General features: G+C 35.0%; 2 protein-coding genes across 5 annotated transcripts; one reads left to right on the forward strand and one right to left on the reverse strand.

The window, feature by feature from the left end:
• The first annotated feature begins 4,624 nt into the window (after nucleotides 1-4,624).
• Nucleotides 4,625-8,060, forward strand: LOC134701207 (uncharacterized). Its single transcript, XM_063562344.1, has 3 exons — nucleotides 4,625-5,582; nucleotides 6,506-6,571; nucleotides 7,562-8,060. The coding sequence occupies exons 1-3, from the start codon at nucleotides 4,715-4,717 to the stop codon at nucleotides 7,795-7,797; spliced, it is 1,170 nt and encodes a 389-aa protein (XP_063418414.1). The 5' UTR covers nucleotides 4,625-4,714; the 3' UTR covers nucleotides 7,798-8,060.
• Nucleotides 8,061-12,867: 4,807 nt separating this feature from the next.
• LOC134701197 (caspase-3-like) lies at nucleotides 12,868-25,658 on the reverse strand. 4 transcript variants are annotated; one of them, XM_063562334.1, is made up of 9 exons: nucleotides 25,579-25,658; nucleotides 24,593-24,754; nucleotides 22,931-23,198; nucleotides 20,945-21,063; nucleotides 20,150-20,329; nucleotides 18,416-18,629; nucleotides 16,410-16,520; nucleotides 14,787-14,896; nucleotides 12,868-13,201 (listed from the first exon to the last, which is right to left on the reverse strand). In XM_063562334.1, the coding sequence occupies exons 2-9, from the start codon at nucleotides 24,725-24,727 to the stop codon at nucleotides 13,118-13,120; spliced, it is 1,221 nt and encodes a 406-aa protein (XP_063418404.1). In that variant the 5' UTR covers nucleotides 24,728-24,754; nucleotides 25,579-25,658; the 3' UTR covers nucleotides 12,868-13,117. The 4 variants fall into 4 exon arrangements, with proteins under 4 accessions (XP_063418404.1, XP_063418401.1, XP_063418402.1 ...); XM_063562331.1 differs by having other exon boundaries at nucleotides 20,945-21,066; XM_063562332.1 differs by having other exon boundaries at nucleotides 20,945-21,066; nucleotides 24,593-24,742; nucleotides 25,579-25,638.
• Between the last annotated feature and the right edge of the window lie 1,345 nt (nucleotides 25,659-27,003).

Consider the following 27,003-nt stretch of genomic DNA (forward strand, 5'->3'; position numbering starts at 1 on the left):
CCCGTCAGATTTCCTCTAAATGCTTTGGTTTTTGAGTTATAAGCCAAAAACTGCATTTTACCCCTATGTTCTATTTTTAGCCGTGGCAGCCATCTTGGTTGGTTGACCGGGTCACGCCACACATTTTTTAAACTAGATACCCCAATGATGATTGTGGCCAAGTTTGGTTCGATTTGGCCCAGTAGTTTCAGAGGAGAAGATTTTTGTAAAAGTTAACAACGACGACGGACGACGGACGCAAAGTGATGGGAAAAGCTCACTTGGCCCTTCGGGCCAGGTGAGCTAAAAACAGGTTAAACACCTGCCGCATTTGTGCGCCTGTCGCAAGTCAGGAGCCTCTGGCCTATGCTAGTTTTGTATCATTTTTAATTTTAGTTTCTTGTGTATAATTCGGAGTTTGTACGACGTTCATTTTCACTGAAGTTGTATACATATTTGTTTAGGGGTCAGCTGAAGGACGCCTCCTGGTGCGTTTTTTCTCTCTCTCGCTGCATTGAACGCCCATTTGTGGCCTTTGGCTGTTGTCTGCTCTATAGTCTGATTGTTGTTTCTTTGACACATTCTCCATTTCCATACTTAATTTTGTCTTCCGTGTATTGTTACCTTATTTCGCATGGAATTGAAAGAAAGTAATCTATGGCAAATATGTTGTCCCGATAATTTTGTTTGCATGCATTATTGGAATCCAGGCCTATGCTGATAGTCACGAACGTTTCGATTCGGATTAACACGGTGTCCTTTCCAATGCAGAAACATGGTATACCATTGTTTAAATAACTATCAACTCATTTGCGTAAAAGTCGTTTTGTTTAGGGATGATACCAGAAGGCAGTACAATGTAGGGTAAAAGTCGTTTTGTTTAGGAATGATACCAGAAGGCGGTACAATGTAGGGTAAAAGTCGTTTTGTTTAGGGATGATACCAGAAGGCGGTACAATGTAGGGTAAAAGTCGTTTTGTTTAGGGATGATACCAGAAGGCGGTACAATGTAGGGTAAAAGTCGTTTTGTTTAGGGATGATACCAGAAGGCGGTACATTGTAGGGTAAAAGTCGTTTTGTTTAGGGATGATACCAGAAGGCGGTACAATGTAGGGTAAAAGGCGTTTTGTTTAGGGATGATACCAGAAGGCGGTACAATGTAGGGTAAAAGGCGTTTTGTTTAGGGATGATACCAGAAGGCGGTACAATGTAGGGTAAAAATCGTTTTGTTTAGGGATGATACCAGAAGGCGGTACAATGTAGGGTAAAAGGCGTTTTGTTTAGGGATGATACCAGAAGGCGGTACAATGTAGGGTAAAAGGCGTTTTGTTTAGGGATGATACCAGAAGGCGGTACAATGTAGGGTAAAAGTCGTTTTGTTTAGGGATGATACCAGAAGGCGGTACAATGTAGGGTAAAAGTCGTTTTGTTTAGGGATGATACCAGAAGGCGGTACAATGTAGGGTAAAAGGCGTTTTGTTTAGGGATGATACCAGAAGGCGGTACAATGTAGGGTAAAAGGCGTTTTGTTTAGGGATGATACCAGAAGGCGGTACAATGTAGGGTAAAAGTCGTTTTGTTTAGGGATGATATCAGAAGGCGGTACAATGTAGGGTAAAAGTCGTTTTGTTTGGGATGATACCAGAAGGCGGTACAATGTAGGGTAAAAGTCGTTTTGTTTAGTGATGATACCAGAAGGCGGTACAATGTAGGGTGAAAGTCGTTTTGTTTAGTGATGATACCAGAAGGCGGTACAATGTAGGGTAAAAGTCGTTTTGTTTGGGATGATACCAGAAGGCGGTACAATGTAGGGTAAAAGTCGTTTTGTTTAGGGATGATACCAGAAGGCGGTACAATGTAGGGTAAAAGTCGTTTTGTTTAGGGATGATACCAGAAGGCGGTACAATGTAGGGTAAAAGTCGTTTTGTTTGGGATGATACCAGAAGGCGGTACAATGTAGGGTAAAAGTCGTTTTGTTTAGGGATGATACCAGAAGGCGGTACAATGTAGGGTAAAAGTCGTTTTGTTTGGGATGATACCAGAAGGCGGTACAATGTAGGGTAAAAGTCGTTTTGTTTAGGGATGATACCAGAAGGCGGTACAATGTAGGGTAAAAGTCGTTTTGTTTAGGGATGATATCAGAAGGCGGTACAATGTAGGGTAAAAGTCGTTTTGTTTAGGGATGATACCAGGAGGCGGTAAAATGTAGGGTAAAAGTCGTTTTGTTTAGGGATGATATCAGAAGGCGGTACAATGTAGGGTAAAAGTCGTTTTGTTTGGGATGATACCAGAAGGCGGTACAATGTAGGGTAAAAGTCGTTTTGTTTAGGAATGATACCAGAAGGCGGTACAATGTAGGGTAAAAGTCGTTTTGTTTAGGGATGATATCAGAAGGCGGTACAATGTAGGGTAAAAGTCGTTTTGTTTAGGGATGATACCAGGAGGCGGTAAAATGTAGGGTAAAAGTCGTTTTGTTTAGGGATGATATCAGAAGGCGGTACAATGTAGGGTAAAAGTCGTTTTGTTTAAGGATGATACCAGAAGGCGGTAAAATGTAGGGTAAAAGTCGTTTTGTTTAGGGATGATACCAGAAGGCGGTACAATGTAGGGTAAAAGTCGTTTTGTTTATGGGATGATACCAAAAGGAGGTACAATGTAGGGTAAAAGTCGTTTTGTTTAGGGATGATACCAGGAGGCGGTAAAATGTAGGGTAAAAGTCGTTTTGTTTAGGGATGATATCAGAAGGCGGTACAATGTAGGGTAAAAGTCGTTTTGTTTAGGGATGATATCAGAAGGCGGTACAATGTAGGGTAAAAGTCGTTTTGTTTAGGGATGATATCAGAAGGCGGTACAATGTAGGGTAAAAGTCGTTTAGTTTAGTGATGATACCAGAAGGCGGTACAATGTAGGGTAAAAGGCGTTTTGTTTAGGGATGATATCAGAAGGCGGTACAATGTAGGGTAAAAGTCGTTTTGTTTAGGGATGATACCAGAAGGCGGTACAATGTAGGGTAAAAGTCGTTTTGTTTAGGGATGATATCAGAAGGCGGTACAATGTAGGGTAAAAGTCGTTTTGTTTAGGGATGATACCAGAAGGCGGTACAATGTAGGGTAAAAGTCGTTTTGTTTAGGGATGATATCAGAAGGCGGTACAATGTAGGGTAAAAGTCGTTTTGTTTAGGGATGATACCAGAAGGCGGTACAATGTAGGGTAAAAGTCGTTTTGTTTAGGGATGATACCAGAAGGCGGTACAATGTAGGGTAAAAGTCGTTTTGTTTAGGGATGATATCAGAAGGCGGTACAATGTAGGGTAAAAATCGTTTTGTTTAGGGATGATACCAGAAGGCGGTACAATGTAGGGTAAAAGTCGTTTTGTTTAGGGATGATACCAGAAGGCGGTACAATGTAGGGTAAAAGTCGTTTTGTTTAGGGATGATATCAGAAGGCGGTACAATGTAGGGTAAAAGTCGTTTTGTTTAGGGATGATACCAGAAGGCGGTACAATGTAGGGTAAAAGTCGTTTTGTTTAGGGATGATACCAGAAGGCGGTACAATGTAGGGTAAAAGGCGTTTTGTTTAGGGATGATACCAGAAGGCGGTACAATGTAGGGTAAAAGTCGTTTTGTTTAGGGATGATACCAGAAGGCGGTACAATGTAGGGTAAACGTCGTTTTGTTTAGGGATGATATCAGAAGGCGGTACAATGTAGGGTAAAAGTCGTTTTGTTTAGGGATGATATCAGAAGGCGGTACAATGTAGGGTAAAAGGCGTTTTGTTTAGGGATGATACCAGAAGGCGGTACAATGTAGGGTAAAAGGCGTTTTGTTTAGGGATGATACCAGAAGGCGGTACAATGTAGGGTAAAAGGCGTTTTGTTTAGGGATGATACCAGAAGGCGGTACAATGTAGGGTAAAAGTCGTTTTGTTTAGGGATGATATCAGAAGGCGGTACAATGTAGGGTAAAAGTCGTTTTGTTTAGGGATGATACCAGAAGGCGGTACAATGTAGGGGATGATGGGCAAAAATATCCGACATCAATCGATTTTATATCATGTGTTTTGAAAGCCAGAATCAAAATGGTTGGAAATTGAAAAATATATATTTTGACTCATGATAAAGTGTGTATAGATAGAAATATTGCATATCATTGAAATAATCAATTTTGTTAAATAAATATAAAAAGAAAAACAAATCATCGTCTACGCGGTCTAAATAAAATTTAGAATTATGTTTCCTTTACTAAAGTCAGAGAACACAGATTCAGCTCGGAGGAATTCTTATTCCCAACTTTGGGAAAAAAACTTTGATTAAGAGTTTAAATAAGTGCCACCGAGCTAAATTTCCGCAATGCATTAAAGAGTGAGATGGTTGATACTTGTGTAGTACGGGGAAAATATGACAAACTCTTCTTTCCCTTTTTAAAGTCGTTCCCTTACCAAACTATCACTAAGACATCAAAGTAGAAATAAGATTGTATTAACAATATACATGTATAATAATTAACGATAAAATAATGACATTTAAAATTGACCCTAACAAGATATTTGCCTTACATTTGAAATATCTTAATCTCTTTTTATTACAAAATGATTTAGTTGGATTACAAGATTAAATATTAATCGATTATATTTTGGTTACATTACATTAAGAACAAGTTAATATGGCGTCATCATAATAATGTTATGAGGACACTTCTAGCTTTTTGTTGATATTTTTGGGGATGATTTAAGAGATATGGTTCTCCGATGCATTTTGATACTGATATTTGTACCTTTTACACTTTCTAATCCGACCGGATGTACGTACAGTACAGACATTCTGTTATATTCCTGCGACAGCCGATTATGGGTGTTACCTCTCGATTATTCCCAGTTTACGGTGCAGCCACAGAGACTTCTGATCAAAGACATGTCCGGAGAGCTTGCAGCATCTGCTCCTAATGGACCCGTGTTTAGTGGCTTCAGTGCGATCAATACTGCATTATTTGATGTAAGATTCCCGCCATCTTTACACATAATGTGTGTCGCTAATGGCTTTCTCATGATGGTAAAAGATGCATTTCAAGATTTTGGATGGGTTGAAGAACTGATTATACAGGATTGTGACATTCTTTCGCTCCCCGCGCAAGTGTTCGCACATTTTGGTGATCTGAATTCTTTAATCATAGAAGGTGGTTCAATGGATGCTATGGTCGCAGACACTTTCTATGGATTAAATGTCAACAAAATGTCGTCTGCTGTCACACCCAAAGGGGAACTTATACTTCGGAACACTGAAATTATTGGCGGTGCTTTGCCATACGGCGGTCTCTTCACTCAAAGCAATGTATCAACCATAGTACTAGACAACATACACCTGAGCTCTCTTCGTACAGATACATTCTATAATAACCTTAAACTTACCAATTTATCTATAAGTTACAACGCCTTAACAAGTATTCCAGACAATCTGTTTATCCAGTCACAATCTTTACAATACGTTCGGATATACGGCATACCTTGGGCGTGTGCATGCAGCTCTCTCGGGTTTATACCTTATGTCATCAACAATAACATCACTTTGGAAGGAGATATAATTTGTACATCGCCTGCGAATTATGCAAGTAAGTTAAACTTAACGCTTATATATTTTCACTGCTTTATCAAAATGGCTTTAAAGTTGTATTCCAAAACGCCTATGTACAGTAACTATTATGTATTATTTATAGATTATCGTTGATTATCTCAACGAGATTGATTTTCTCGCTTGAGCTGGTACATCGAAAGTGGGAAAAGCGATCGAGTTGAGATGACCAATGATAATCTGTTTATCGCTATTTTACCTGTGACGACGTTGTCAATTTCAATGTCCATTTCGTTAGTAACGCCACGTGGCTCCTTAGTTTCTACCAATAATTTTTCCATATCAAGCAAGAAGCATGAGATGAAAATTATCACAAAAAAAGATCAAAGGAAAAATGCACAAAATAGCGATAAGCTGTTTTACTGTAGTTTTAAGGCCTGTATAATAGAATCAAATTACGATATAAGTACATCATGTATATCATGTATAATACGGTATCTCTCTAAAACTAAGGCATATGGTTAAAACACAGACTTTAGATAGGAGTTCAAGACAAAACGTATAGACATGTTAGAAGTAAAGAATGATAATGGAATTTCATATGTCCTCTGCTTTATTAAAATAGTCAACCGTTTCACTATAAATTATTACATGACCTGTTTGTATACTTTTATCTCTTGATGCTATACAAATGTAAACATATAAGATGTGGTATGATTTCTAATTAGACAACTTTCACTAGAAACAACATGACACAGACATTAACAACTATAGTTAACCGCATGGCCTTCGCCAATAAGCAAAGCCCAGGTATAAAAGGCATGACAAATGTAAAACGATCCAGACGAGAAAAATATCAGCCAGATTAATGTACAAAAAATGAAAAACAAACAAACTTTTTAAAATATGTAACACAGCAACAAACAATTTAAACATTAACGCCAGTTTGTTTTTGTTTTACAGATCAGAGAGCAGCAGTTTATTATGTCACCAACTGTATAAGTTATGATGTTTGTGCTGGGCAAACAGGTCAGTATTACATATTTATTTCTAAATAAATAAAGGCAGCAGTAGTATACCGCTGTTCAAAACTCTTAAATCCATGGACAAAAAACAAAATCGGGGTAACAAACTAAAACCGAGGGAAACGCATTAAATATAAGAAGAGAACAAGCCTTTAACACTTTATGATAGTTTTGGGGTTTAAACTCAGCAAAGTGGCATTGTTTCATTTATTCCATCTATTATTGTTAATATTTCAAACATAATGACATTTCTGTCCTTTTAATGATTTAGCTTTCTGTCCTTTATTACGAGTGTCCATCTTTCGGTTGTGTTAACCGTGTCAGATGTCATTCAATATGTTGTTTGATGTATACTAGACATTCATCGATAATGTTCATGCTGTTGGGTATTATGATGAGAACAAAGTAAGATGTAAATGACTTCGTAGATTGCTGACCTATTTAAGTATTGCACGAGAGGCTTGGACTGCCTTTTGAAAGGATGGTACATTAATTGTTCAATACGAATTTGCCATTTTCCGCTAGATCATTCACCAATCAATATCAGTCAAACAATTATAAATCACTTGATCTATGTATTATTTATTCTGGCATATACCAAGTATGCAGATTTTTTTTTAATTTAATATTGCATTGCGTTGTACATTTGTTGAGAAAGCATTACAACTGAGTAGCATTATTACGTCACCAGGAGCAGCACAGCTGACAGGTTAACATCAGATATAATCCAATTTGTCATTTATAATTCTAATAAATTTTCACTATTTTCGAAATACAGATTGCTGTTTTTTGCTAATGATATATAGCTTTAAATTTTAAAATGTTACAGTTCGATAGATAATGGTATGAACCTTGACTCTCAAAAATTAAACACATTATAATCTGGAGTGACATTTTAACCAAACAATATTAGTAGACTTTTATGTATGTTTTCTGATCATAAAGACTTTCTAATATATTAATATGTATTAAGCATGTGTTTTCTGTTTTCCAGGTTTTGTAAGTGGTGGAAAATGTATAACTGTGTTAGATATCATAAGCTATGTATTATTCGTTCTCAATACTATCATAGCTTGTATAGCCTTTGGTCTCGTGTTGCATCTTTTCCTCCGACTTAAAGAAATTAAAGACAAAAGAAGAGGCTTTATGCTACGGAGAATGTTTGGTGTTGAGCAGGCCAAGACTAAAACTTTCAATGTTGTCAAGCCACGGGACCCTTCATTTGACTAATGCCAGCAGGCCAAGACTAAAATATTCAATGTTGTCAAGCCACGGGACCCTTCAATTGACTAATACCAGCAGGCCAAGACTTAAATATTCAATGTTGTCAAGCCACGGGACCCTTCATTTGACTAATGCCAGCAGGTGAAGATCTGACCATTTAAAAGAGTTAAAACGAAATACCTGTCTTTTGACATTAATTATTAACAAGAATATCTGCATCAAATACTTTGGTCTGTATACTGAAAGCGCGCATAGAAGCTCTGCAAATCTAATGGAGTTCAATATTCATTTGTATTCTGTTTTAACTAACTTACCTAATGATGATAAAAATTAATTATCTGACTTAAGCTGACTTATGTTTGACCTTTACAGACTTAAGGTCGTCATCATGTAAAAGGGGGACGAAATATACAAGAGGAACAGTCAAACTCGCAAATCGAAAATAAACTGACAACGCCATGGCTAAAAATAAAAAAAGACAAACAACCAAATAATAGTACACAAGAAACAACATGTAAAACTAAAGACTGAGCAACACGAACCCCACCAAAAACTGGGGGTGATCTCAGGTGCTCCGGATGGGTAAGTAGATTCTGCTCCACAGGTGTCACCCGTCGTGTTGCTTATGAGATATTAAATCCGGTAAATAGTCTAATTCGGAAGGTCACATTTATGAAAGGGAAGGGGATTGTAGTTACGACATAAGAAACATATCAGATATCATTTGTGAAACGGTTATTCCATAAACGTTCTCCCAACTCCTGATGGCGTCCGTAAACATTACAAAGGGATGAATTCAACTTCACCATTCGGACTTTTTTGTTTAAAAGCTTTCTTGTGAGTTGCAACCCTCTTTTAAGGAAAGCGCGGGGATATCGTATCAATAGGGAGATATTACTAGGTGCAGGCGCTGCTTGAATGTTGCTGCATAGAAAAGGAAAGTTCACAATTGGGAAGCTGAAATTATATTGTTGGTGGTAAAATGCTATTTCAACCGACCCTTATTGTCAATTTCTAGATGTAAGTCAAGATATGAGACAGACTTAACTGTACCTGTTGTGTCCAGCCCGATGGGATCGTTGCGTTTAACATAGTCACCAAATTTTTAATTATTTAGTGACAGAACATAATCTATATAACGGAAAGTAAAGTCAAAGGAATTTTGCTAACTTCTTATTTTTCATCCTAAGAAGTTCCTGTATGAAGTCACCCTCATAATATTAAAAAAACAAGTCGACAAAAAGAGGGACTTAATTGGTTCCCATTGGAATGCCGACGTCCTTCAAACGTAACAAATATGTTGTCAATCAAGAGATCAAGCATCTTGATAATGTCAGTTTCAGAGAATGTTTTGTTTTAATCATTGTGATCATTTACAAAGTAGGATTTATCCCTACCTAAGACAAGATACTTGTATCTTTGTTGGCCTCTTTTTTTTTATGAAACAAAGCAATACCAACTCTTTCAATTTGTCTTTTAGTTTGGAATGGGGAATAAAGGCAACAGTAGTACATAGCTGTTTGAAATGCATAAATCGATTGAAAAAAACAAAATCCTGGTTACAAACTAAAACTTAGAGAAACGCATCAAATAAAAGAGAACTACGACACAACATAAACACATAACTAAAATGTAACTCACACAAAAACGAACTATGCTATAACAATGGCCATTTCCCTGACTTGGTACAGGACTTGTGTAAAGTGTAGAAAAGTCATTTGTTTAATGTTATTGCAAGATCCAAGAATCTTAGATTGTATGTACTCTAAAAGATCTTTGGATTTTTTTAGTGTCCACATCTGCTTCACGCCACCTCTAGAATAGCCAGATTCACAATAACTTGAAGCCCAGCTTTGATCGCTGATGAAATAGATGTTAATAATTTAGAAAGAGGTTTCGTGGAGCACTTAGAAGACAGAACACATATGTAGTTTAGGTATCAAATACAGTGACGGAAGGCGCGGTTCTTTTTGGGTTAAAATTTCAAAGAAACATAGAACAGACCTATGATTTTCCGGAATTTCCTTTTCGGTAAGTATCGTCAGCGTATAGGTTGAGTTTCCAAGTGAATTGTCAAAACATAATTCATTGATCAAGTAGATCATGTAATGAGTTTTACACACAAACACGATGTCGTTTGGGGCTTTATCTGCGGTGACAACAACCTTTTTGTCATGGACGTAGGACAATGTTTTTGCAATATTTGGATATATAAAGATTGACGTAGGATAGGTATTGCTAAACCCATTCATTTGCTTAATTCTGATTTGAATCAACAACCTCACAACATTAATTCATTCTGAAAGAGTTTCTACGTCTTATCGCTCTTATTCCATTGCCTGTCACCCTCTAGTGAATCCATCCGTATTTTGAAGTTGTATTTCGAAATGATGGATTTAGGCTAACGATATTTCGGACCTTTTGATAACAGATTTTAGGAATTTTGGATCCTCAATGCTCTTCAACTTTGTATTTGTTTGGCTTTATAAATATTTTGCTTGTTGTATCATTGTCGTTAATGGTTACCTTATAAAATCTGATTTATAGAACATTACTGCTTCAATTTTAATTTTTTGAAAATAATGTATACTATTCATGGATTATTTATCCTCAATAGAATTTTTATTGTATTTAACCGCCATCAGGGATTGTAAAGAGAAATAAATAGACATGCTGCTGAAATCGAAAATAAATAAATTTAAATTTCTTTGATCATTTTATTTTAGACATAATTTGGTAAACTAAAACCTAACCAGTATTACATTTCAGTAATGACATGAATGAAGAATACAGAGAAATTGTTTAAATCGTGCAATATAAAATATATCTGCATGATCGTATCCACCGGGTTTCAACAAAATAATAAGTGTGTAGGCTATTTATCTTTAAGGTTCATCATAACAAATAGACACATATGGCCGTATTTTCACCTCAAAAACTACTCTGTGTACAGACTCACCTGTGCTGTTTGGAAAGTTTTAAGGCCAATCATCCACTAGATATATAAAAGTTAAATGCATTTTGTGTAAAAGAAAGATAAAATAGTTCTTGGTTTTTGATTTAACATTAATATATATAGTGTATACGTATGCCAGGCATTTAAACTTTTCAACTTCACAGGTAAGTCTGTACTCATGTAAATACAGCCATATGTGTCCGTTTGTTATGATGAACCAAAAGTAAACTATTTATAGAGACTATTGTTAAGACTGTATGTTACGCTTTTACTTCAGAGCTCTCATTTTCTGGCTCGACTACGAATTTGGGTCCTTTTTGTTTCTATCCAATTTCCAATATATCTCGCCTCGATTTCCTTGATAGAGTGTTGCTGGTCACAAAAGGTATTAAACCAAGACTTGTAAAAGAGGGACAGTCAAACTCATATATCGAACATAACCTAACAACGCCATGGCTAAAAATGAAAAGGACAAACAGACAAACAGTAGTACACACGACATAACATAGAAAACTAAAGGATAAACAACACGAACCCCACCAAAACCTAGGGGTGATCTCATGTGCTCCGGAAGGATAAGCAGATCCTGCACCACGTGTGGCATCTGTCGTGTTGCTTATGAGATATTAAATCCGGTAAATAGTTTAATTCGGAAGGCCACATTTATAAAAGGGACGGGGATTGTAGTTACGACGTAAGGAACATATCAGATATCATTTGTGAAACGGTTAAACTATAACGGTCAACCAACTCGTGATGGCGTCCGTAAAATTTACATGGAGATGATTTAACTTTACCATTTGGAACTCTTTATTAAATGGCTTCCTTGTGAACAAAAACCCTCTATCAAAAAAATCATGATACGAAATGCAAGCACGGGAATATCGTATCAATTGAAAAATATATACACCGTATGCAGGTGCTGCTGGAATGTTGCTACTTAAAAATTGAAAGTTCACAATTGGAAAGCTGTAATCATGTCTTTCTGCGTAAAGATTTGTTTTCAATAGATCAATTTTATAGATGTAAGTCAAGATATGAGGCAGACTAAACTGTATCTGTTGTATCCTTTATCTCTAGTTCAATGGGATTAATGCGTTTGACATAGTGACCAGTTTTGAATTATTTAGTGAAAGAACATCATCTATCTAGTGGAAAGTAGAGTTAAAGGATATTGCTAACTTCTAAGAAGCTTCTGTATGAAGTCAGCCGCATTATAATAACGAAATATGTCGGCAAGAAGAGGGGCACAATTCGTTCCCATTGGAATACCAATAGTCTTTTGAAAAACACGTCCTCCAAACGCAACAAATATGTTGTCAATCAAGAAATCAAGTATCTTGATAATGTCAGTTTCAGATAACTTTTTGTTTGAATCAGAGTGATCCATTACAAAGTAAGATTTATCCCTTCCTAAGACAAGATACTTGTATCTTCGTTAGTCATTCTTGTTTATTATGAATTTATGAATTATGAAGTTGAAATTATCCCTTCGTAAATTTTACGGACGCTTTCACGAGATTGATCAACGGTTGACTGTTAAACTATATCCGTTTTAAAGAATACAGGAAATATGTAACAAATGTCGCTTCTACAATCCCGTCTCAATTTAAAGAATTATACCTACAAACATAAGCAATACGAAAAATGCCCGATGAGGAGCAAAAACTGCCTACCCTTCCGGACACCTGAGATCACCCTCAGTATTTGATGGGGTTTTTGTTGTCAATATACCTTTGGTATCATTCGACCCTCTTTTACAATGCTTCAAAAACTGCATAAGCACGAGAAATTAACATTGACTAATGGACTATAGCGAACGATGTGACGTATCGACACAGCAAGATGGTGCAAGTGAAACATGACCATTCAAAAAGGAGAATAACAATAACGGAACTAAAAATCGTCTCTTTTATCGTATATTTTAGTGCTTAAGTGAAATATTTCATTGTAGTAAATAAACTCATCATAGATACCAGGACTAAATTTAGAGTTATTATAGTAAATATTTGATTTGCTTAAAATCAGTTCTTTTCAATTTGGGTAAATATCCTTCTGTGTTAAACACAAAATAACTAAAATTTCTTTGATTCAGACATGGATTGATTAATAACACAAAATAGCAACAAAAAATCTAATTTATGTGAATATATTCTACAGTCTACAAGTCTAAACAATGATAAAATAAATATACATTTCACAATTGTCCAGCTTATCTACTAAAATATACATTTCACAATTGTCCAGCTTATCTACTAAAATATACATAGAAAATGACAACATATATTCAATTTGACATTTTCCTCGATAGTCATTATACATTAGTCTGGGGAAAAGAAAAGGAGCTAGTCAGGGAAGAAGTATAAGGATCTAGTCAGGGAAGAAGTATAAGGATTTAGTCAATGTATTCATACTGTCAACAAGTTGGTCATCTTCTCGTGCTAATCCATTAACCTAATACAAAGAAATAATGTTAAAGAAAACAATTGTGAACATGGCTAAATCGTGAGCCATTGTAGTACAATAAGTTATTTTGAGACATAAACACTAAAGTTTGTTTGTTTAGGTGTATGACCAAATACATGTAGTTCTTTTTTTAAATTACATAACGAATGGGGATTAAAACGTTGGCGCCGCAGTTAGTATACTAAGTACTCTGAAGACATATGTTGAATACTTATGTCGTTGGACTTCTGTCACATTGACGGATACCTATATCCCGCGGCCTTTTAATATTATAATAGTGATTTCCTTTGTGTCATCATAATATTGTACCATTTGAAGTCTTTGCTTGACGGCTGAAATCATCCCTGGACAGTTTCAAGAACATTATTATATAAATGAATCGGTTGAAAATGTGTGATCTAGGATATAATCTTTTTAAGATTAGAGTAATCTCACTACGGAATCCACCTTCCTGAACAAGAAAAAGATTGTTACGAGCAATGGAGTATGAACGGTTTACCCTTTCAAGAAAGGTGAGGCAAAATCAGTTTCATTAAATTTGAGAATGGAAATTTTAGTTAACACGGTTTTTATTTTTCATATGTTTTTGTTTGTGAAAAATTACATGTTTTTAATATTTGTAATGCCTTATTTGTTTCTCTCTTTATGTCACATTAATGTATCTTTCAAATATTTGGTTTCGGATGAAATTGTGAAAACTGTTAAATTATTTTCACGAAAATGACCTACCGAATTAGACTATTACCGGGTTTGTAATAGAATCATATTAAAAACAGTGTGGTTCTGGCCATTGATTAACGACCTAAATTATCCCATTGACTGGGACAGATTAGGTGAACGTTTGTCGGTAACAATCACTGCTCACTATGTACTTCTTAAAGACACTGAATTTGTGGGGTCACCAAAGGTTTTCAACACCTAAAAACAGCAATTCGAAAAACGAATCCGGAATAATATGATGTAAAATTGAGAATGGAAATGGGGAATGTGTCAAAGAGACAACAACCCGACCAAAATAAAAAAATACAACAGCAGAAGGTCACCAACAGGTCTTCAATGTAGCGAGAAATTCCCGCACCCGGAGGCGTGCGTTGATTTATATCAATAATATAAATCAAAACATACAGGTTATTCCTAAATAATTTTTCGAATTATTTTATTATTAAAGGCGTTAAGAACCTTTGGTGACCCCACAATTTAAATTCTATAATAAGTAAGAAGTGAGCAATGGTCGTTACAGACAAACGTTCACCTAATCTGTCCCAGTCAATGGGATAATTTAGGTCGTCAATCAATGGCCAGGACCACACTGTTTTGAATATGATTCTACTATGAGCAACACGACGGATGCCACATGTGGAGCAGGGTCTTCTTACCTCTCCACAGCACCTGAGATCATCCCAGCTTTTGATGGGTTCATGTTGCAAAGTGTGAAGTTTTCAATGTTGTGTCTTGTGTACTATTATTTGCCTGTTTATCTTTTTCATTTTTAGCCATGGTGTTGTCAGTTTGTTTTCGATCTATGAGTTTTAATATCCCTCTGGTATAACTCGCCCCTCTTTTAAATATTTACCTTTGTCATGATATCTAAAAGATGATTGTGATGTGCATGGTACTTCATTATGTGAACAAACGCTTGGATGAACCAGAAACCCTTGGATTCCGTATTAAAAACGATTGGGTCTGAAATGAAAGAATTTATGTATACATTAATATTTTGTAAATAAATATAGAAATTATAATTATTCATCCAATTGAATGTAATCGAAAAAATAACTAATCGAAGATAATAGTTTTAAAGGTATCACTCATCAGTGACGCTCAGAACAAAATAGTTGTAAAGCCAAACAAGTACAAAGTTAAAGAGCATTGATGACTCAACATTCTAAAAAAGGTTGTGCCAAACACGAAAAAGGTAATCTATTCCTGGGATAAGAAAATCCTTAATTTTTCGAAACAGGAAATTTATCAAAATGAACATATAATTGAAACGCATGTCAAACGTCCAACAGTACTGTCATCGACCAAGTGGTGTAAATAGCTATCAAAGGTGCCAGGATTATAATTTAATACGCCAGACGCGCGTTTCGTCTACATAAGACTCATCAGTGACTGCGCCGCTCAGATCAAAATAGTTGTAAAGCCAAACAAAATGGTTCCTACAATTACCGAGAGGTGATCTTCTGATCACAGATACATCCGTTCGCATCAATTGAGTGATTAAAAACATTCAATTACAATGTATCGATTTCAAAAGGATTTTTCATTTATTTTCCAGATACCACACCATTTTGATTTATTTCAAAACTTAAAGACCACAACCCTGGAACATTACAAGTGGAAAAGACAAAAAATCGACCTTAAGCTGTGTTTAGTGGTCACAATCTTTTTAATCGGTCATTTTGAAATAAGGGTTCTCTATTTTAAATATTCGGTAACCGCAAAATGTAACCTCTCTTTAGGGACGATATCAAAAGATCAATGTAGGATAACAAAAAATTTAAATCAAATAGTTTGGGGGTGGGGGTAACAATTCCTTCAAGTGTTTTTAATCCAAAATCGATTTTACATATAGCCATATTGGTCAATCATTTCTCCCCAAATTAGGTTTAGACGGGATAGGAGGGTCAGTGAACAATATGAATTAAGTTTTTATCCTACATTGAATTTTTGTTGGCGTCCGTTATGATATATGGAATAAAATAAAAATATATGGATTTACTGTTGACCTCGCTAAGATGAGATATGCAATTACCGTATTTAGTTGCCTTCGCGAAGATGGTATACGGAATTACCGTATCTAGTTGCCATCGTTAAGATGATATACTGAATAAGCGTGTTTAGTTGCCCTCGCTAAGATGATATACGGAATTACCGTATTAAGTTGTCTTCGCTAAGGCTATATATGCAATTACCGTATTAAGTTGCCTTCGCTAAGACTATATATGCAGTTACCGTATTCAGTTGCCTTCGCTAAAATTATATACTGAGTTAGCGTATTTAGTTGCCCTCGCTAAGATGATATACTGAGTTAGCGTATCTAGTTGCCCTCGCTAAGATGATATACTGAGTTAGCGTATCTAGTTGCCCTCGCTAAGATGATATACGGAATAACCGTGATATATGCCCTCGCTAAGATTATATTTGGAATTACTGTATTTAGTTGCCCCCGCTAAGTTGATATAAATGTCATTACCGTATTTAGTTGCCCTAGCTAAGAAAATATCTGCTTTGGTGAGAGTATGATGGTCTTCATTAATAAGTGGGAATATATTGCTCATCTCAGTATTGTCTGATTCTCCATAATCTAAAATATATACACTGCATAACAAGAGTAACATTATAAATACAAAGCATAAAAAGAGTACCATTAGAAATACACTGCATATAATAAACAATAATATACACTGCATATAAGAAACAATATTATACACTGAATATTAAAAGGGGATATCTACCATACAACAGAAATGTGGACACAACTGGACAGAAAGAAGAATATATATGAGACACAAATTGAGGCAACAGTAGTATACCGCTGTTCAAAACTCATGAATCCATGGACAAAAAACAAAATCGGGGTATCAAACTAAAACTAAAACCGAGGGAAACGGATTAAATATAAGAGGAGAACAACGACATAACACCGAAACGTAACACACACAGAAACGGACCAAGCATCAGACAAAACACCACGAGAATAACAAATATAACATGAAAACCAAATACAAACAGGGATACCTACCAAATGACAGGATCCGGAATATTTACGATTAAACATGAAAGGAAAAGAATTACAAAACAAAATGGGAAGGACAATTCAAACGAGACACAAAAAGAAATACAAAGAGACAAGACAGGCGTTACTAAATATGTAACAGTAGAGTGGGTATTTACAACATGTTAACGCAGGGATCTTTAAAAATGAGACACACAAGAAGATACTTACCATACGACAGGAATGGGGGTATTTAAATTAGACATAAAAGGAGAAAATTACAACAAGACAAGAACAGAATATCATCAACACAACAAAATAGGGGATATGTTCAATGATAGAAGACAAGAACTACAATCTAAAGAAAGCAGTGATATTCTAAATGATACAAAAGGGGATATCTGCCATACGACAGGAACGGAGGTATTTACAGTTAGACAAGAAAGGTGAAAAATTACAACACGACATTGAAGTGGTTCATTTTTGTATTTACAAGCAGACAACAAAAGAGATAATTGCAACACCACCAGCAAGGGAGAATTAACAATGAGACAAGACATTGAGTTACTAAACATACACAAGGAATTACTTACCACACGACACGAACGGGGTATTAAAAGCAAGACAAGAAATGATTGATTGGTAGATTTTTTAGTTCTTAGCGCCACTTGTAAGCAACGCATTCAGGCTATTTCGTGGCGGCCACTTTTAATAGTGGAGGAAGCCAGAGTGCCCGGAGAAAACCACCGACATTTGATTGGAAATTTGACAATCCTAGTCGATTAAAATTGGAGTCGAGTGCACAAGAAACGAATAAAGAACAAGACGACATGACAGTGATATTTAGAATGAAGGCTATAGTTTCAAGACGACACAGAAGGGAGCATGAAAAAAGAAACTTCAAATTTGACAGGAAAAGATACTTTCCCAACGATACAGAAACGGCATGTACAATGACAAAAAGCCAGACGTTACTTATCGTACGTTAGAAAAGGGGGATTTATAGAGATTAATACCAACACGTTAGGGTAAAGGATATAATAATGAAATTAAAAAAAGGACTCACTAACCATACGAAATAGAGCAAATAGGGAAGCACGGTATTTCCATTTAAAATACAAATCGAGATACTTTCAATACGACAGGAAAGGGTTAGTTCACAATGAGACAAAAATGAGGTACTCACTAACTGATACGACAGGAAGGGTGATATTTATAGCAAGACAGCAAAGAAGGCAATGAAGGGGTGAAAGATACCTGAGACATTCAAACTCATATATCGAAAATAAACCGACAACATCATGGCTAAAAAACAAAAAAAAACATTATAAAAGTCCAATAGACAAACAAAAATAGACAAAACACAACATAGAAAACTTAAGACTGATTATAAACACGAACCCGAACCACACATACAATAGAAATACTGTGACATACTGAGCAACAAGAACACGATCAAAAGTACAAAAGACTATAAAACTTACCTGACGGGCATGCATGAATGAAGAACAGCTTCGGCTTCCCCTTCAGTTTAGGACAGTTTTCTGTATCAAACTGATCCATTATATTTTGCATTTTCAGAGGTTCTCCATCCTTCATGAATATCAGGTCACCAAGTCCATGAGATAAAATAACCATAGCAAAACAGTCGTAAATCTCAGGACTTTGTTGTTCTGCAGTTATCATATCTAATAATTCCTATAAACAAGGACGTACTTTGAATTAACATTCTGAAATTATTGAAACATAGAGACAGCATCCCAATCATTTATTGATGAAAAAAACAGAATGTATCAACACGCCAGGTTAACCGGACTTATTTTCAATTTTAATAGATTTGGTATAAATTTGTATTGAAATCATTAAATAGTTATGTTTTATTCAAAAATTCAAAAAATGTCATCGTGGTAATTAATTTGACAGATCAATTGTCCAGAATATTGATTGATATTGTTAATCATGTGGAGCAGGATCTGCTTACCCTTCCGGAGCACCTGAGATCACCCCTAGTTTTTGGTGGGGTTCGTGTTGTTTATTCTTTAGTTTTCTATGTTGTGTCATGTGTACTATTGTTTTTCTGTTTGTCTTTTTCATTTTTAGCCATGGCGTTGTCAGTTTGTTTTAGATTTACGAGTTTGACTGTCCCTTTGGTGTCTTTTGTCCCTCTTTTAATCCAAAAAACATAAACTTAGTTAGAACTTGTCTGTCAGCAGGCAAAATCTTAATGGAAACATAATTAGTAACAGTATTATTTAAATCAGGAAAACAGATAAATTTTACGATTTACTTCATTATTTTATTAATGATCTAATATTGTGTAGACCTACTTCTAAATGTGTAACCTCTGTCGTGCAAGACTTTGTCTTACTTTTAACGAAATGCTAACTAAAAAATTGTGAAATGCAAACCAATGTGAATGTAATTAATGTATACTTGATAGTACGAGTAACATGCTTAAACGTTTCAAATTGAAACACTCCACATTTTCGGAGGCAACAAGATAAAAGGAAAGAATTAACGGATCAATTCTACGAGATCAAGACGTTTTTTTTTATATTTTCAATCTGAAGTTAGTACAAACGCCATAGTAGATACGGGGTATTTGATTATGAAAGTCTAACTTCGCCATAAATCCTCATAGACCAGCCTTATAATACCAAAGGACAAACTTCAATTCATCGTATTATAAAAACGTAAATGTATGACTTGGATGTAAAGTTGTCATATTGACACTTATACCACATCTTTTTATATTTATATGTAGGGTACTGTTGGTGACCTTCTACTGTTGTTTTTTATTTGGTCGGGTTGTTGTCTCTTTGACACATTCCCCATTTCCATTCTCAATTTTACTATAGGTAAGGCCTTTAAACATCAACTTTAACTACCGGTTAACCGGTTAATCGGTCGGACATTTATCCGAGTAACCGGTTAGTCAAACGTGCATGATTTGACAACACTAATTTATTGCATACGTTCATTATCAAATTTCTTCTTCTGTTGAAACCTTCTAGATATTCCCTCAAACCATGTTGTTTTCTTTTACAAAGGAATGTAACACCACTTAATTCTAACCGTATATTGTGGAAGCCCCGCCCACTTATTTCATATGAAATATACAAGGTCTTTATTGGGTTGCCTTTTACCAATATTTGTCCTACGAATGTACAGGGTGCAAGATAATCTATATATAAAATTTGGATGTCTTAATCACTTACCTTTTTATTAATATCTGTTTTTAGCACAACTTTGAATTTAAGTTTTTTGAATAATAACGACAAACTTGATGCTGACAGATCATGTGCCTGTTTGTCACGTGATGGTATATCATGGTTATCGAATGACATTATGTTAATGATTATTAGTTTTCCTCTGGAATTACCGTCCATGCTATAACACTGAAATGAAAAAAAGAGTAAACAAATATAAATAAATAAAGGTGAATTCGTTATAACATTTTTTTAAGTCATTAATATTATAGAAACTACTGAAAATGCCATGATGGTTGTAAATTCTGTCAACTTTACTCAGTAGTTAAAACTAAGAAATTGTATCCTAAACGTGTGTCCACTTATCAAAGGGACAGTTATTGTATTTTAATTCCTGTCTTTCTTCCCTAAGCCAGTAGTAAGAACTTCATCTCGAAGGAAAAACAACTCTTACGTTTTAGTTTAGTTTGATTTTTTTTTTCAATGACAAAACAACGATGTAATATACTCATTTGTTTCACTATTATAACATATATTCTATCAGGTTCGTTACATTGTATGTCACTTTAGTTCACTTTGCAGTGTTTGTGAACTTTTGAAGTTCTTTGGCGTTGGTAGTATTTCTCGAATGAAGACTCTTGAATTTATTTTATACTGTCTGTATGTATGTCGTTTCTGTACACCTAGCTAACAAATTATGTCGAACTGGCATAAACATGACATAGAGCTGGATAATTTCTGTGTATATAAAGTAATATAATACTAAGTCTTGTAGTTTCTGACAATAAATAGTATTTTACATACATCCGGGTTATTGCTCATAATCTGTTGCCTGTTACATTTTTGCATTTGTATTTTCATTGGTTCTACAGTCTCTGGAGTAAATGGAGGAACAGTATCTGTAGAGTGTATATCAATGCTTCCTACTAAAAAGAAAAAAAACGAGGTTTTGATAGCTGATTTTCATATAACCGACTTTTAACCTTTATAATCTTTTTTCAACAGTTACATTTTCTGTCCTGGTACTCGATCAATCAAATTAAAGTAACCAAATAAGGAAAATTATCGCTGACTATGCGGTATGGGCTTTGCTCATTGTTTAAGGCCGTACGGTGACCAATAGTTGTTAATGTCTGTGTTATTTTGGTCTCTGGTGGACAGTTGTCTCATTGGCAATCATACCACTGACAGCAACCATCGAAAACAGATGGACACCAAGCTAGGCCTTACTAGTCTTCAAACACGTATGGATATAAAAATTGTCTATATATTTAATATATATTGCTTTAAAATGTCATGTACAATTATCGATATCAATTGGCTGTGTATATTTACAAAAAGATCACAATATTTCATGTTTACGACATAAACTAGTAGCCTAGATTTAACTTAAACGCGAGCTTTGTGTGAACGTACAAATAAGATAAACTGGCTTAGCCAGCTATATTGTGAATATAAAAAACTAGAGGCTCTAAAGAGCCTGTGTCGCTCACCTTGGTCTATGTGAATATTAAACAAAGGAAGCAGATGGATTCATGACAAAATTGTGTTTTGGTGATGGTGATGTACATCTTACTTTACTTAACAGTCTTACTGCTTACAATTAAATCTATCTAAAATGAACTTGGCCCAGTAGTTTCAGTGGAATATGTTAATAAAAATTTACAAATTTTATGAAAATTGTTAAAAATTGACTATAAAGGACAATAACTCCTTAGGGGGTCAATTGACCATTTCAGTCATGTTGACCTATTTGTAAATCTTACTTTGCTGAACATTATTGCTGTTTACAGTTTTTCTTTATCTATAATAATATTCAAAATAACAAAAAACAGCAAAATTTCCTTAAAATTACCAATTCAGGGGCAGCAACCCAACAACGGGTTGTTCGATTCGTCTGAAAATTTCAGGACAGATAGATCTTCACCTTTTGAACAATTTGACCCCCGGTCAGATTTTCTCTAAATGCTTTGGTTTTTGAGTTATACGCCAAAACTGTATTTTACCCCTATGTTCTATTTTTAGCCGTGGCGGCCATCTTGGTTGGTTGACCGGGTCACGCCACACATTTTTTAAACAAGATACCCCAATGATGATTGTGGCTAAATTTGGTTTAATTTGGCCCAGTAGTTTCAGAGGAGAAGATTTTTGTAAAAGATAACTAAGATTTAAGAAAAATAGATAAAAATTGACTATAAAGGCAATAACTGCTGATGGGGTCAACTGACCATTTTGGACATGCCGACTTATTTGTAAATCTTACTTTGCTGAACATTATTGCTGTGTAAAGTTTATCCCTATCTATAATAATATTCAAGATAATAACCAAAAACATCAAAATTTCCTTAAAATTACAAATTCAGGGGCAGCAACCTAACAAAGGGTTGTTCGATTCGTCTGAAATTTCAGGACAGATAGATCTTCACCTTATGAACAATTTAACCCCTGGTCAGATTTGATCTAAATGCTTTGGTTTTTGAGTTATAAGCCACAAACTGCATTTTACCCCTATGTTCTATTTTTAGCCATGGTGGCCATCTTGATTGGTTGACCGGGTTACGCCACACATTTTTAAAACTAGATACCCCAATGATGATGGTGGCCACGTTTGGTTAAATTTGGCCCGGTAGTTTCAGAGGAGAAGATTTTTGTAAAAGCTAACGACGACGGACGACGACGACGGACGCCAAGTGATGGGAAAAGCTCACTTGACCCTTTGGGCCAGGTGAGCTAAAAAGATGTGATATGATTGCCAATGAGACAACATTCAATATATTGAGTCACTCTTACCTGAAAATAATGATGGAGGATCAATTATTGGCGAACCGACAGATGCAGCATGTTGTAATGTTGTTCTATCGTAACGCTGTGGTGTTTCTTCTAAAGTTTTAGCTTTTGACAATTCTGGTCTGCTTGCAAATTCTGGCTTCAGGACATCAGCGAGATCTTGATTGTGTGTGTCTACAAGTGCTTGATGGAAATAATCGTAAGCTGTTTGACCTCTTCGTGGTAGTATATCAAGAAGTGCGCGAGCTTGTTGTTCTCGTGTATGTTCAGACTGTAATGACAAGTTGGAATATCAATTTAGATTTTTTTTTATGAAAAGTGTATTTACTAAATAATCAAAATAAAACATATTTTTCCTTTGTGAATAACTTTGAACGACATAATATATATAACAAACAAACAAAAATTGCAAAATAGTTTACGAGAACTAAAACAGACGTAGAGGCATGTGTCCAATTAAGTTCTGAATTAAAAGAACCAAGCAGTTAATTATCATAGATTTACATATGTGTATACACGAAAAGGAATGTATTTCCTAATTCGATAGAAAAGATTGAGTAGGTATTGCACATGAATTTCTCTCCCTATAAAACTTTAAGCAACGGTGTTACCAAAAATTAATATATTTTTTTTCCCGGACATTTTTCCCTTAATCTCAACTCATTTGGGTTTATTTTTATTTTGAACTATTTAGTTGATATTGTTCTTCCTTTTCTTAAAACTGTTCTATAGCTAAAAAAAAAACAATGATAGTTCACTTTCCTTATGTATAATACATCAAAACACCCGAAATGGAGACAAAAACCGGTTTTTTTCTAAAGTGAACATTGATTGGTTAAATATATCTCAGTGTGTTTGAATTTGTTTGATAGCCTTTTGGTCATGACTGTTTGTCTCTAATATTTAATTAACTGTGCATTTGTATTCAGATATCGCAGATCAAATTTATTCGTTCTTTGTGTAATCATACGTTTTTTGATTGAGTTAAGTCTGCTAATTGATATTTTATCGTATGTTTTTATATGTTGTGATGTTATGCTATTGTTTCAGAAAAAGGGAGAAGGTTTGGGCCCATTAAAACGTTTAATCCCGCTGCAAATGTTTGCACCTGTCCTAAGTCAGGAATCTGATGTACAGTAGTTATCGTTTGTTTATGTAATATATACGTGTTTCTCGTTTCTCGTTTTGTTTATATAGATTAGACCGTTGGTTTTCCCGTTTGAATGGTTTTACACTAGTAATTTTGGGGCCCTTTATAGCTTGTTGTTCGGTGTGAGCCAAGGCTCCGTGTTGAAGGCCGTACTTTAACCTATAATGGTTTAATTTTTAAATTGTTATTTGGATGGAGAGTTGTCTCATTGGCACTCACACCACATCTTCCTATATCTACAAACACGAATGAAGACAAAAACAGCATGTACATTGCACAAGGGTGGACAACTGTTCAAAGCAAAAATATTAACAACCAAGGCAGGACACTCTAGCAAAATACCTAATGTAAATAGAGAAAAATCTAGCTTATTTGTCTGTTCTGTGGTCGGGTTGATGTTTCTTTGACGCCTTCCCCATTTCCATACTCAATTGTTTTGCCTTAATATTGTATATGTATATAAACATTTAACGTTTCTATGCATTAATGTACTATATGATTTAGATGGTACTTACCGTAATTTCTGACATCATACCCTCTGTTAACACTCCATATGTGAACAATTTATCACATATACCAGGGATGTCACATAATCCTTTGATTAAAATAGTTCGACCTTTCCTAAGGATCGTCCGGGAACGTTCGTCCATGTCTGCTAATTATTTCTGTAAAATTATCTGTAATGTTAAAGCACAGGTAAAGATGAAGTTGTTTAATTTGTTGGCACTATCTAATCTTATAATGAGATTTAAATACTGTAAGTGTGATCTGGTGTTATATAATGTACTACAACTAGTTGCAATGTTATTTGATGAAAAAAAATGTCCTGAATTTATATACTATCCTATTTTTCATTATTGAAAAATGATTTGGAAAAAACAGCAATAATGCAACATATATACTATAGAGATATTTCAATATAATGCAGTATAGTAGTTCTATAGATTTTAAATTAGATACTGTAACAATAACATTAATTAACGTCCATTATTCTCACGATTATTTTTAGTTTGAATTCGCTAATTCATCACAATAAAGTAAACACATTTTCGTTATTGAACAGATGACGTATGTCATATTTTAACCCCAACAAAAGAACAAAACATTATATACATGATATATTTGTATCTATGCATGGAGTTGTAGAGTCCACCCTCCTCGGTGACCTAGACTACAAACAAGTGTAGGGATGTCATCAACACAACTTACACAAGACAGCAAGAGTAAACGTCTTCTGTGTAATGATTCTGTAATGCATGTATCACGATATCAATACAACAAAAACTTGAAAGGGTTGAAGGTCTGAAAGCCTCTTTGCAAAATATACGAGGACACAACATGCATAATGCTTCTAAACAAACTGACATAACTAGTAAATAATTATATATTTAGATGAAACAGAGCTTTGGAAACCCTATGCATTAAGCATGACATAACACTACTATTCAGTTAATGTTACATTCCTTAAAGAAAACTATATATATATACATATTTTCCCTACCTGCGTCGATGTGTTTTGTCCGCGTATTAACAAGGGGAATTACTATGGAAAGATTAGGTGAATTCCGTATATCTATTAATAGATTTCAAATCAAGTGGTTTTTAAATACATAAACAAACAATGAATCTGATAAACATGATTCGTTGGAATAGTAAGGAGAAAGTCAACTGTTTATAATTATTTCAGAGTTGAATGAAAATAACAACAAGCGCAGCAGTTCACTCTGCTTCGATGTTTATGTATTGCTCCTCAAAATATATAAATATTTGGACTGATTCCTATTCATATCGATACGAAACCACGGCACGGCTAAATATAGCATAATAACAAGTATTAGCTTTCACTAAAAGCAAGCCGTCTCATAGCTAATGAAATTTGAAAATTGTTGCATTGTTTATTGAATTTCTAAAATATGACCATTAACTGCACGGAAACTTAGCCAATTGATTTAATCTGTTAAAAAGAAGGGGTATCTAGAAGTATCTAGAAGTATTCTTGCTGATCTTTTTTTTTGGTGGGGGTGGGGGGTTATTTAATCTCGGGAGACATTCTTCATTACAATTATCCCATATTGTGCAATATAGTCAAATACATATTGAAAATTGAATTTTACTTTTGTAGTCTCCTTCTTCCAGTAAGCGGCCACCGTCAACTGGTTTACTAAGTATTCTGCCACATTTAGGAGTGAGCGCATGCATACAATAATTTTGAAATTCAATAAACAAAAAGAATGGGTGCAATTTAATTTTAAATGTCTGAATAATAGTTAGCGATTTTTCCCACGAGGGCGCTGGATCGTTACAAGTAACGATACATGTACACAATAAAATAAATTTTATAAACGCCTAAAAAGTGTACAACATCAATAACACAAAAAGGAACTATAAATGTAATTATTTATAAATACTTCGGATAACAGATATCCTTCGTCAGTCAGATTCTGATGTTAAATGAATCATCTTTAAGTCTTCTTAGATTACACTTTTACTAAATCTTAAAATTTATACAATAAAAAAGGCAAACCGAACATCATTTAAGACGCTTGCACCATTCTAAAAACTTGTTGAATATGACATAGGTTATATGACTAATTACATCAGAGAGTTCAAATATATGCTTTATATGTTGACTTACCATCCAAAATTGTCTCACCTTATCCGCAAAAGTTGGAAAGATATCGAAACACATCCTAAACTATCCAAGATCTTTCCCGAGCCACCTGTACTGGCTTTCCGCAGGCCCAAAAGCCTTAAAAACATGCTGGTGAGAGCTGATTTATCCTCTCAAGCAGGCTCTTCGTCAGTTGGCTCTTGTAAGGGTTGTGGAAACAAACGATGTCTGACTTGCAAACAAATACTGGATACCCAAACTTTTAACGGTCACTCCACTGCTACAGAATACACCATATTTAACAATGGTAATTGC

The sequence above is a fragment of the Mytilus trossulus genome, unplaced genomic scaffold (assembly GCF_036588685.1).
Source record: "Mytilus trossulus isolate FHL-02 unplaced genomic scaffold, PNRI_Mtr1.1.1.hap1 h1tg000233l__unscaffolded, whole genome shotgun sequence".
NCBI lineage: Eukaryota > Metazoa > Mollusca > Bivalvia > Mytilida > Mytilidae > Mytilus > Mytilus trossulus.